Source organism: Hyperolius riggenbachi, chromosome 4 (genome assembly GCF_040937935.1).
Source record: "Hyperolius riggenbachi isolate aHypRig1 chromosome 4, aHypRig1.pri, whole genome shotgun sequence".
Lineage (NCBI taxonomy): Eukaryota > Metazoa > Chordata > Amphibia > Anura > Hyperoliidae > Hyperolius > Hyperolius riggenbachi.
Window position 1 is genome coordinate 277,420,327 of NC_090649.1, and position 13,506 is coordinate 277,433,832.

General features: G+C 42.3%; 1 protein-coding gene across 2 annotated transcripts in view; it reads right to left on the bottom strand.

Moving 5' to 3' along the window:
• The window catches only part of FYN (FYN proto-oncogene, Src family tyrosine kinase), a 316,221-nt gene that overhangs the window by 67,317 nt on the left and 235,398 nt on the right, over positions 1 to 13,506 (bottom strand). For both annotated transcript variants that reach the window (XM_068231316.1, XM_068231315.1), the window contains exon 5: positions 10,142 to 10,238. In XM_068231316.1, coding sequence (XP_068087417.1) covers positions 10,142 to 10,238 — 97 coding nt within the window. The remainder of the gene's footprint in view (positions 1 to 10,141; positions 10,239 to 13,506) is intronic.

Below are 13,506 nucleotides of genomic sequence, written 5' to 3' on the forward strand. Positions count from 1 at the left end.
TTTTGTTTGTTCAGTTTAAATTTGAAGCCAGCTATGAATATCCAAAACTGGATGAAGATGAAATTGTAGTTGTTCGCCAGTTTGGAGTCTGTACTTTCTTTGTGCGGTATGGGCCGCTCAGAAAGTTCCCATCTTACTGCATGAGTATTTGCTGATATGGTGTTTTTTTACCTTGGAATGCTGGGATATATAATGCTCCCATACAGCAGGTGCAGATATACCCCACATTCCATATAACAAGCGTAGCCATCATGTGCTCTCATATATCATGTGTAGCCATAATGCCACCCATATAACACATGCAGTTATCCTGTTCCTTTTTGTTAGAAATACAGCCATCAAATACACCACATAAAAAGTGCAGCCATGGCTGTCCTCAGTGTAACAAGTACAGCCATCCTGCCCTCTACGCCATTTAACAATGGCAGCTGTCATGTCCACCTGTATAACAAGTGACCTCATTATACAAGACACAGAACATTCCAAGCGCCAGAGCTGCAGCCACTAGGGCAAGCTGTAATATAGAGAAAAGGTGCACAGGACCACCAAAGCAAGATACCCTGGAGTGCTCCAAGCTCAACAATAGTTCCAACCTGCCAGTTACTTGAAGAGATGAGAGCAGCTGGGCACATCCAGTAAAAAACACGCCTTTATTGAATCAGTATTAAAATCAGTATCAAAATAACGGCAGAGTGCTTCCTCAGGTCCTGAGGAAGCACTCTATAGTTGAGTGCGAAACAGCTGTTGACACCTTCACTTGTTTATCCCTCTATCTCCTGATGGACTGATGCCGTTATTTTGATACTGATTTTAATACTGATTCAATAAAGGCGTGTTTTTTACTGGATGTGCCCAGCTTCTCTCATCTCTTCAAGTAACTAGGGCAAGCTGTATAGGCAGACAGTGCATTTCAAATGTTTAAACTGAGAAATCCTGTTATTTTAAGAAAAATATATGTTCACTTATATATGGTCACTTTGAACTTGAGGTTGGCAACACGTTTTTAAAAATTTGGGACGGGGCAACAAAGTTAAATGAGAAAACAGAGTAAGAGTAAATATGCTTCCAGAGGTAAAAATCAGGAGAAGTACACCATTACGTATAACACTGCCTAGGCAATAGTACAATAACTATTTCTCAACATAAAATTGCAAAGAATTTGGAATTTATAGGTGCTGCAAAAAATGCAGTTGATTTTGTTATTTTATTTTTGCAATGGAATTGCTCAGACATTAATCATTTAGTAAAAGTTTGAAGGTTTGACTAATTTTGATCTGATGACATTATGGTTTAGGCTGAATCTGTTGGTTAAATTCTGGTTCCCTTCCAGTGCTGGTACTCTCCATTGTCATATCTATTCTATGCTACCTCTCCTTTGATTGTCTAAGTCATTTTGTCAGGTAGATTCTGGTTCTGAAATTGTGCAATATTATGCCTGACTGCATTAAAAACTTTAACATTCTGATAGATGCGACTGCCCATTTCAATTGCCCAAAAGGGATATTCTCCAGAGCTTGTAAGGGCTGCTGTGAAAGTCAAATTATAAATAATTAGTCAAATAATTATTCACATTTTAAATCAATTTCTAAACCTATCATTCTATGAATACAGTTCAAGCTAGGATATTCTAGCAAACTTATATTTTAGTAAAAGGAAAGTTTCACTTCTCTGCTGTTAAGATACGTGGAGAAGGCAGTCACTTTCCAAACTAAAATTACATGAATAATGTAGCATAAAATATCATTACTAAAAGACTCATTGGGCCTGATCCAAATCAATTTTTCTCCTAAGTTTCCTCCTAGCAGATCATTTTCATCCTCTGTTTAAAATAACTTTTCAGCACCTTGCATTTGAAAAAATACCAAAAAGTAGTTGAAAAAGCACTGTTACAATTATTCCTATATTTTCTTGCTTGCTCGTGGCTCAAAAGGCATTTAATTGATAGGATGTGAAAGTACTACCTAGGAGAACATTTGGATTAAAAATGTATTACTGTAGATCGGACCAATGATTCTTATGCTAGGTATACGCAATACAATTTTCTGACAGATTTACTGTAAGATCGATTATTTCCAACATGTCCGATCTGATTTCTGATCAATTTTTCAAATGATTTTTCATACAATTGAAGGGAAAATCGATCAAAAATCAGATTGGACATGTTGGAAATAATCAATCTGACAGTAAATCTGTATTGTGTGCCTTGCAATAGGTAAAATATCTCAGTCCAATAAATTAAATTTGTTTAGCTCATTGCAAGGTAAGAGCCCATTTAGGTTTCCTGAGTTTGCAGGTACACCTCATCGTCAAAAATAAAAGCATTATGGGTGACCACACATTAAATAAAACACATTTTGCTTTTCAGGCATCAGATAATCTCCTCCAGATCATAACTGAGCGTCTTGAGGCCAAAAGTATAATCAATATTGAAACAGACTGCTGACCTATCTGTCCTCTTTCCAAACAAATTCCTTGCATTTTTAGAATAGATGGGAAGTCTCTAAGATGAAAGGGTAAGGTTTTAACTTATGTTTCAAGATGAAGGTTGACCAAATGTGAAAGATTATAAATTAAAGATTCTGTCCCAAATATAGCCGGTCTGGCTGGGGGCCTTGGTAAGGAACATATGGCTGTTTGGTAAACAGTAAAAATATAGAGTCCGGGGCTGATAATGAGGACAAACTCTTTTTTCTCCTTTGAAATTCTATTTTAAATGAGTTGCTGTACCAGTAATCAGTCCTAAGTGATGTTTGTAAGTATCAGTGGTATCAGACTAGTTGCATAATTAATAGTTTGCGTCACCCAGTATCCTGCTTGGTTCAACTATATAAACCAATATGTGCACGGTGACTGTTTCAAGCCTCTTATTAGCCTTTGATTATAATATCCGTTTTTTGGTGTTTGCTAGATACAAATGGCTAATCTCTTGCAACACTATAATAAAGTAAGCATTATTAATGAATGATTCAGTGTTCTTTAAGCGGAAATCTGTATATTTATTATATTACTGTAAAAACAGCAGATGATTAATGTCTTGTATATCCACATCTCACATACTCTAAATAATCAATAGACCACCTTTTTACAAATGATCATCTGTGAGAATTATTCACCAGCATGAATTTTGTATTGATTATGTGTATTACTGTATGCAAAATTCTGCAGTTCAAATAGATAGATCAATTCAAAGAAAGAATCCCACTGCACCGCCTGTAGAGTAAAAGTCCATTTTTATTGCAGCATTAGTGCTCACACATAGCTGCCGAGCTATGACTAACTAGCCATGTTTTGCTCCAATACTGAGCTGTAATGCTGTTTGTCCACTAATGCTGCAACAAAAATCGGACTTTTACTCTACAGACAGTGCTGCGGGATTCTTTCTTCGAATTGATACATGTATGGCCTGCTGGTGTCCTACTCCCCACTGTATGTGAGTGGGGTGGATGTAGCGACCTGCTTTCGTTTGATGTAAAATAGACAGACATACAACATATCATCAAGCAGAATAAATTCAGCATACAGTATTTCCATATGCCTTTTATATGATCCTTTATGATACCGTAACATAATGCTAAGGTATTTGGAGCAGAAACACATCCACTGTCTGGGAAATATGGTGCAGGTTCCAATTTTGCGTTCCACTTATTGCAACAAATGTCAGTTTTCTGATGCAGCAAAACCCCCTCAAAATGTCAATTTTGCAGAAATAATGTTCCCACTATAAATTATGGTACACACCTCAAGTTACAAACAGGGCTGTGGAGTCGGTCCAAAAATCCACCGACTCCTCAGTTTAGGATTCCACCGACTCCGACTCCACGACTCCTCTAATTTGCATATTACAATTTTGTTGATTAACAGTATGTAACGTGAAATTCGTCTCTTAACTGCCAACGCTTAGGAATTTTACAAGACAACTGAAGTGAGAAGGATATGTAGACTACTATATTTATTCCCTTTAGACTAAAACTAGTCCTTGGTAAGAGTACTTGTAAAAGGTACAAACCGGAACAAAGAACATCTATCAGGCCCTAGGCAATGTAACTGTGGGTACATGTAAGAATAATGTGCAGGTACTCTGCAGGGGAATGAGGAGATTCTTCCTCTATTACACATTCTTCATGCACAATCTGAACAAGGTTTATGGGTGACAGACAACACCTCTCTGTTCAATGTGCACAACATTCTCAGTGGATTCCCTGCAGCTCTGTGGGGAGTGCATATGTAGAGTATAGTACTACTGTGTAACAAAGTAAACCTGAGACAGATGAAATTAAAATTTTATACATACCTGGGGCTTCCTCCAGCCCCCTTCAGGCTAATTAGTCCCTCGCTGTCCTCCTCCGCCACCTGGATCTTCTGCTATGGGTCCAGGTACTTGAGCCAGTCTGGTGTAGTGTGCATGCACACACTCCGGTGCCGGGAGCGTACTACACATGCGTAGCACTATTGCACAGATGCAGAATGCTCCTGGCTGTGGAATTGGCACGTAGCCAGACTGCTCTGACTGGCTGAATTACCGGGACTCATAGCAGAAGTTCCAGGTGGTGAAGAAGGAAAGCGAGGGACTGATTAGCCTGAAGGGGGCTGGAAGAAGCCCCAGGTATGTATAAAACTTTTCTTTTCATCCGTCTCAGGTACCCTTTAATTTGTAGTCACCAAACCAAATTTTAACAACATATCAAATTATTTGATTTTATGAGCAAAGAGAGTGCGTACATTTGCATTAACCAGCATCAACGCAGAATTATTTCCATCTCACTTGACCATCTCTATTAGTGAAACGGCTACACATTAGGCTTTATACTTACAGCATAGACGTTATTTAGTATATATATAAGAGATTCCTGTGTACACATATATACTGTACAGTGACAATCAGATATGTATATCTGACTTTAAAAATACGGGGACTGCTTTATTGAAGCAGCACAAGTAACTAATTTTGATTGGTTTATTTCATTTTTGTAGACTGAGCACAGCTATTACTGTATATATACATTATTTTTAATGACTATTATCTGAGAAATAGAACATTTTATCATATTTTCTATTTTAATTACAGTTACAAATTCATTAGGAGTCGGTGCATTTTTTCCCGACTCCGACTCCAGGCACCCAAAATTGCTCCGACTCCACGACTCCGACTCCACAGCCCTGGTTACAAACAAACAAATGCTGTGAGAAAAGAGAATGAAAAGCAGATCTGGCACCGGCTGCAGTTAACCAATTTCCTTTAATCCAGTGGGTACAGCATACAAACAAGCAGTGAAAGGGTCGGCCTAACAGCCGTTTCGCAGGTCTCCCTGCTTCTTCAGAGGCACATAGATAGGGCACATATAAAGGCTCCCCCATATATATACATAGTGTATCATAAGCTTACCTCCCCTTCTGACTCCATAGCGCTAGTTAGAGACGCCCGCCGCGGCTGTTCGGGTCCGTCCCTTCCGGGAACGCCCCTCTGATGTCATACAGCCTATTAGGTGGCGGTATTCCCTCACCAATCAGCGCTACACAAAAGCCGGCATCAGCCGGACAATAGACACACAGCGGGGGACGGCAAGCTACAGAGGACAAAAGACTGTTGTTACCATAGTGATGACCACGCTGGGCGCATTTCCAAACAGCATGGTGTCAGATCATTCCTCTGACTACACCAATACGGAAATACATAGTTATTTAAATGTAAAAACATTTCCTCCATTATGTGACACCATTTACCACGAGTTCTATAGTTTGCAGGGATAAAACATGACTTTACATGTATCAGGATGATACGGATTTTGCAAAGTTTATTGAATGGATCAATGTTAACGATTATAATATGTATTTTACAGGAGCTTGGGGTGGGGAAAAAATGGAATTTCTGGACCTCACAATAATGGTGGACGATGGGGAACTAATTACCAAAGGCTATAGAAAACCCACAGCCACAAACAACATCCTCTTCTATTCTAGTTATCACCCAGAACATGTAAAAAACGCGATCCCTTACAGCCAGTTTATTTGTTTAAAAAGAAATAACAGTAAAAATTCTGACTTTCTGGAACAGAGTTTTGAATTAGGACGGAGATTCCTATCCCGGGGTTACCCTCTGTCTCTCATTGTCACGGCCTTTAAGAGGGCCGATGAAAAATCGAGAACCGAACTGCTCATTAGAAAGAGGAAAAAGAAGGGGAGGGGAGGAGATACGGCCCCTGGTGTACCTTTAATTTTTGAGTACTCCCCAATGGCAAAAAAATTAAAAAATTCTATCCACAGAAATTGGGGAGACCTTAGCTCAAACCCTGTTTTGGGGAAAAAACTCCCTGAGAAACCCCTTATTACATTCCAGCAGGGCCCAAACAATTGGGGATGTCATAGTAAGAAGTGAATGTAGAGCAGAGAAACAGTTGGATTGGTTGACAAGTCTTAAACCTAAAGGTTGTTTTAAATGTGGAAACTGCAATCACTGTCCCAACTTTGTATCAGGTAAACACATTACACTGGGCGGTGAAATGATTCAGATCAAAGATTTCTTACACTGTTGCTCAACACATGTGGTGTATGCAATACTCTGCCCCTGTGATCGCTTTTATATTGGAATGACCACCAGGCAACTTTGTACAAGGTTTCAGGAACACGTTAATTCGCTTAAGACTAAAAAAGGAGCAGGACGCATGATTAAACATGTTTTAGAGGCCCATGAAAATGTGAGTTCCCCTTTAAGGTTTACATGTTTAAAAGCTGTGGACCAACCAAGGAGGGGAGGGGACTGGGAAAAATTACTTAGACAAGAAGAAGCTAAGTGGATATCTAAAACAAAGGCCTGTGGACGTCTGGGCCTTAATGAAAGGAATGAGCTTTACTGCTTTCTTGAGAAATATTAAACATTCTGTGTTTTTTATGCTGTTGTATAGATTTTTATCCCAACTTTTTTCCTAGCAAAAATGTCTTGCCGAAATCCTTTTTTAGGAATGCCTCACTGTAATGTTTTTAATTATCTTGATTGTTTGTAATTTTCATATTATAATAATTATTCACTGTTTTTTGTCCCTGTCTTTAGGGTAGCAGAAGGCTCCCCTGTACTGGGCATGAAAATATCTAGACGGATTCTGGTTGGTATGCTGACCTACCAGCATCAACTCTATGCCTTTTTGAGAACTGTAATTTGCAGATTTTGAGATTAAGCGAAAGCTTATGGACATAACCTGTTTTATATAGGGTAATGGGACGTACCGGATTGGGCGTTCCAGATAGGTCCTGATACATGTAAAGTCATGTTTTATCCCTGCAAACTATAGAACTCGTGGTAATTGGTGTAACATAATGGAGGAAATGTTTTTACATTTAAATAACTATGTATTTCCATATTGGTGTAGTCAGAGGAATGATCTGACACCATGCTGTTTGGAAATGCGCCAGCGTGGTCATCACTATGGTAACAAGTGTCTTTTGTCCTCTGTAGCTTGCCGTCCCCCGCTGTGTGTCTATTGGCCGGCTGATGCCGGCTTTTGTGTAGCGCTGATTGGTGAGGGAATACTGCCACCTAATAGGCTGTATGACATCAGAGGGGCGTTCCCGGAAGGGACGGACCCGAACGGCCGCGGCGGGCGTCTCCCACTAGCGCTATGGAGTCAGAAGGGGAGGTAAGCTTATGATACACTATGTATATATATATGGGGGAGCCTTTATATGTGCCCTATCTATGTGCCTCTGAAGAAGCAGGGAGACCTGCGAAACGGCTGTTAGGCCGACCCTTTCACTGCTTGTTTGTATGCTGTACCCACTGGATTAAAGGAAATTGGTTAACTGCAGCCGGTGCCAGATCTGCTTTTCATTCTCTTTTCTCAAGTATTACTGTGCTACATGGATGTGAGCACGGTGTAAACAGTGACCAGAATCCAGCGCTGTTTCCAGTCCCTATTTTGAGTGCCGGTCACATTCCCTTTTTCTCCTTGACAAAACAAATGCTGTATGTTAGTGCCTCCTAATACCCTCACAGCCAACTATACACTAGAGCAGTGGTTTCCAACCTTTTTTCAGGTCATGACACATCACGCCAAACATTTAGATCTCTGTGGCACGTCACATATATATATAAAAGAAAAATATTATTAAAAGTTATTAAATCAATGAAAAGAGTGCATTTTATCCTTTGAAATAAACACTAAAATGCTGCTAATTGGCCACCCTCAAGTTTTAAATTAGACAGGCTCACACTGCGTCATTATGGCAGCAAACAAAAGACAGAACAAGTTTAATTCAATGCAGGAAAGTTCTTGGAATTACTCTGCTGTAGGAAACAAATAAATAGATCTTAAGGTGTAAGTATTATATATGAGAACAGAAAATAAAAGCTGAGCCCTATTGTTCTTACTATGGCACCAGTGAAAATTGCTTGAAATTTTAAGCAGTTTGGAATGATTTAACAATATTTGTTAAGGGATGAATGAAGCATCTCCGTTGGGAACATTTTAATATTGTACCTGGTAATACGTCAGGAATCAATAGCGAGATAAGAACTTGTATGTCATTTGCTATTCTGCCTCCCACTCTGTCTCTGCTCTGATTGTACTTAGAGCAGAGCTACAAATAAATGGCAGCCAATGCCCTCAAATGTAGACTCTGGTGGCCATTTTCTTGTTGCCCTGCTCTGAACACAAACGGAGCGGTGGGGGAGTCAGAGTAGCAACTGATCAGCTGGAAGGGCGCCAGATCAGGGACACGACGACAGATACTGGCGGCTGTCGCAACACCTTTGTGCTGCGGCACACGGGTTAGGAACCTCTACAGATGTGAGATGCATGGCCACTGTAACAATGGCTATGCACAGCATATCACTTTCTGTAAAGGAAAACTACCAGGGATGTTCTGTGTAAAAGTTCAGGGGTTTGATTCACTAACACAAATAGCATGCCTTATCCGAGTTAACACGCCTTATCAGAGATAACTCACCTTATCAGAGTAGCATAGCGAGCACTAAGAACCCTCAGGGGCTCAGGGCAGGACGAGTGGAGCGCCAATTAGCAGTTAACTTTGATAAGGCATGTTAACTCGGATAAGGCATGCTATTTGTCTTAGTGAATCCAGCCCCTCATGAGTTCAGATATTTAATTTAGATAAGACTGTATGAATTTCACTGAACCACAATGAAGAAATAAAACATTTATTTTAAAGGCAAAACACACCTTCAGTCAGGTTCAACGTAAACATATGCATAGTGAATAGGCATTAGACTGCACTCTTTGTTGATTGGATTATGTAAATTATATTAGCATAAAGGTGTCCTGGGTATTCCATTACCTGATTGAACTAACGAGTTTAGTTGCGGTAGTGACCAAATGTTACCTATTACGCTATTACAGCATACACCCCTTTTGGGTAGCATTATCCTTTGTACTCCATTTTGTATTAAAGCGGATCTAAACTAAAAACTGATTGTGCCTTGCAAAAAATGTAACACATAATTTGAATATAAAATCCAGGTTTTTTTTGTTCAAATAATAAATATTAATTGCAGACCAAAGCCTTTCCTCTATAGGGCATTCTACCGAGGCAGGATTGTGTTACATACTTGTACACCTACTACAGAGGCTCTCAGAATCACAAGCGCAAACAAAATTGCTGGAAAATTGCTTGCATTTGCATCTTACATGTGTTTACATTTTTTTAAGATGGTGGCGAATTTCACGCAGCAAGCCACTATTCAAAAATGTTAAACAATGGTGGAGGAGTACGGCTAGGTAGTATTGTGTACTTTCTATTTTTATTGTTGTGAGTGCAATATGGGCAAAGTTTTTTTTTTTTAGTTTGGTTCCCCTTTAATGTTCTATGCTCTTAATTAACATACATAACTATTCAGATTATTTACACATGATTTATCATTTTTGATAGGTGTAGAGAACCTAGTTTCTCTCTTTAACACAACAGGTTGACCAGTGGTAACCACTTTATTTTCCTTCAGCGATAGCATGCCGTGGATAAATGAGAACCTTTACAAGTACATGACATCTAGTTTTCACTTTTTGTTGCTTGCTTAGAAAACGTTGTCTTCTAGTTTTAACATAATAAGTGACATATCTAATTACAATCCTTAGTTAGATGGATTTAAGAATAATAAAAAGTTTCTAAGCCCAAATGAGCCCAAACCAGCACTTACGAGCTGTTGAGTATCTGGAATTTTTCCCCCTTCTGAAAACTTAGGTCATCTTCTGTTCTTGCTTCATAGTCATAAAGAGCCACAAATAGTGTTACTCCTAGAGGGACAGAGCAGATCACATAATAAGTGGCAATACATTAGCTCACATGTTACACAGCTCTAGCATAAATCAGTCAGCATGCTTTCAATGCAACCCAGCCTGATTGAAGTCATGTGTTCTGGTTCAGAGAGCTCCTTGCCAGCTCTTCATACAGCATGTAATAAAAATAATTTTCTTTATAATTTATGGGGACGTTTGCAGTGTGGAGAGCTTACTACGCTGCCCATAGTATTTCATGTGGTGAAAATGAGTAATGTTCTACTTAGGACAATCAAATCACATTGAAATCATTTTCATTTTGGCTTATCTTGCATGTTCTGGTCAGTGTAACATTTTGGCAGCAAAAAGGCATGCAAAGATTTCAAAAAACGCCCTACCTCGTGCATTAAATATAGGTTAAACACACACGAAATAGTTGATTATTGTTCAGTATTTGTTTTCATTTTGCCGCCTGCACAAAAATTACCATTTGGTTCTTATACAATATAAAAAAGCATTATTTTACATAAAATATACCAATTTCTTGTCCCGATTAAAATACATGTTCCCTGTCATGTGACTTTCTACCCTTATAGTACATCTCACATTGCATGTGGAACTAGGAGACATATCTCACACAGCACAAAAAACAAGTCAATTATAGGGATTTCAACAATGCCCCATGTGGTAGACTTGTGGAAGAGTAAGGTAACACTATGGCCTCAATTCACGGAGCTTTATCAAACACTTTGTCAAATGTTTGATAATTTTCTCATGGGTAAAATCCGATTTTGAATTCACTAAGGTGTTATAGATTTATCAAATGTTTTATTGATGAAATGATCAATAAATCTATAACACCTTAGTGAATGAAAAATTAGATTTTACCCATGAGGAAAATTTTCAAACGTTTGATAAAGTGTTTGATAAAGCTCTGTGAATTAAGGCCTTTGATGGAAAGCCTGCATGTATAATGAGCAAATAAGTCTCCTCCCATATCCAGGTATGTATAATGATACTTGGTAACAATAGATTTCAGTATCCAAGAATGAGGCCTAACAGCAAATGTCAGCAAGAGAAAGCTTTGTTTATGTATTTTCCTTCTGCAGCTTCCTGAAGCTGGTGAGCACAGTATCCTAGATGTAAGCTGCTTCATCTATAGGTTCTTATTCATCACAAGGATGAAGGATACAAGATACTGTGAAAAGACATACATAAAGCAGCTTATTGTGATCAAAGAGACCAGCCAGAAAGCATAGAATGTAACTAGGGCATATTTGCAGCCAGGCTCGGACAGAGCCGCCGAACCACCGACGGTCCCATCGGTGGGCCCCGACCCGACTGCCCCTCCTCCTGACCTGGGGGCCCCTAGAAGGCGTGCGCTGCATGGGAGAGCCGGGGAGGGCAGCCCGACTGTTTTTTTTTTTTTTTTTATGTCCCTTAAAAAAAACTATTTTCCCCGGGGGGGCCCCCTCCTATCCTCCCCCTCCCTCACCTCGGAGGGCCCCCCTCCTGTTACGAGCGGCGGCGGCGGTTACAGCAAAGTTCCTGCGAGGTATAGCAGAAGATAGAGGTCCAGCTGCCTCCCGGGCTACGCTGTCTCCTCTATGCCGCTCGCACTGCTTCCTGGTTTAGTGCGAGCGGCATAGAGGAGACAGCGACTGGGAGGCAGCTGGACCTCTATCTTCTGCTATACCTCCCTGGAAGTTTGCTGTACCCGCCGGCCGCCGCTCGTAACAGGAGGGGGCCCTCCGAGAGTCCGAGGTGAGGGAGGGGGAGGATAGGAGGGGGCCCCCGGGGAAAATAGTTTTTTTTAAGGGAAAAAAAACAAAAAAAAAAACAGTCGGGCTGCCCTCCCCGCGGCTTGTAAGGAGGGGGGACACCCAGGTGAGGGGGAGCATAGGAGTCGGGGCCCCCACTGGCTACCCACCCTCCCACCCTTCTGCCTACCCTCCCACCCGGCTACCTAACTGCCCACCCTTCTGCCTACCCTCCCACCCTTCTGCCTACCCTCCCACCCTTCTGCCTAACTGCCCACCCGGCTACCTAACTGCCTACCCTCCCACCCGGCTACCTATCTACCCACCCGGCTACCTAACTGGCTGCCCACCCGGCTACCTATCTACCCACCCAGCTACCTATCTGCCCACCCGGCTACCTAACTGCCTACCCTCCCACCTGGCTACCTAACTGCCCACCCGGCTACCTATCTACCCACCCAGCTACCTATCTGCCTACCCTCCCACTCGGCTACCTATCTGCCCACCCGGCTACCTATCTACCCACCCGGCTACCTATCTACCCACCCAGCTACCTATCTGCCTACCCTCCCACCCGGCTACCTATCTGCCCACCCGGCTACCTATCTACCCACCCAGCTACCTATCTGCCTACCCTCCCACCCGGCTACCTAACTGCCTACCCTCCCACCCGGCTACCTATCTACCCACCCGGCTACCTAACTGGCTGCCCACCCGGCTACCTATCTACCCACCTAGCTACCTATCTGCCTACCCTCCCACCCGGCTACCTAACTGCCTACCCTCCCACCCGGCTACCTAACTGCCTACCCTCCCACCCGGCTACCCTTCTGCCTACCCTCCCACCCGGCTACCTAACTGCCCACCCGGCTACCTAACTGCCCACCCGGCTACCTATCTACCCACCCGGCTACCTATCTACCCACCCAGCTACCTATCTGCCTACCCTCCCACCCGGCTACCTATCTGCCCACCCGGCTACCTATCTACCCACCCGGCTACCTATCTACCCACCCAGCTACCTATCTGCCTACCCTCCCACCTGGCTACCTAACTGCCCACCCGGCTACCTAACTGCCCACCCAGCTACCTATCTGCCCACCTGGCTACCTAACTGCCTACCCTCCCACCCGGCTACCTAACTGCCCACCCAGCTACCTATCTGCCTACCCTCCCACCCGGCTACATAACTGCCTACCCGGCTACCTATCTGCCTACCATGCCATGGGCGTCCCTACATAGGGCAAAATGGGGCATGCGCACTCCCCTGGCTAGCTGCTGCCCCCCCCTAGCTACCCGGACGTGGCTGGCCCGCCCGCCCTGGGGTGGCAGCGGAGAGAGAAAAGAAGCGGCAGGCACAGCGGCGCTGCCTGCCGCATCACTTAATTCTAAAGGGGGGAGCGAGAGAGGGGGAGCCCCAAGGTGAGGGAAGGGGGAGGGGGAAACGTCCTCCCTTCCCCACCGCTTCTCTTCTCTCTCCGCTGCCACTGAGGACACCTATAGATCTGGCTATTTAAACTGGGGAC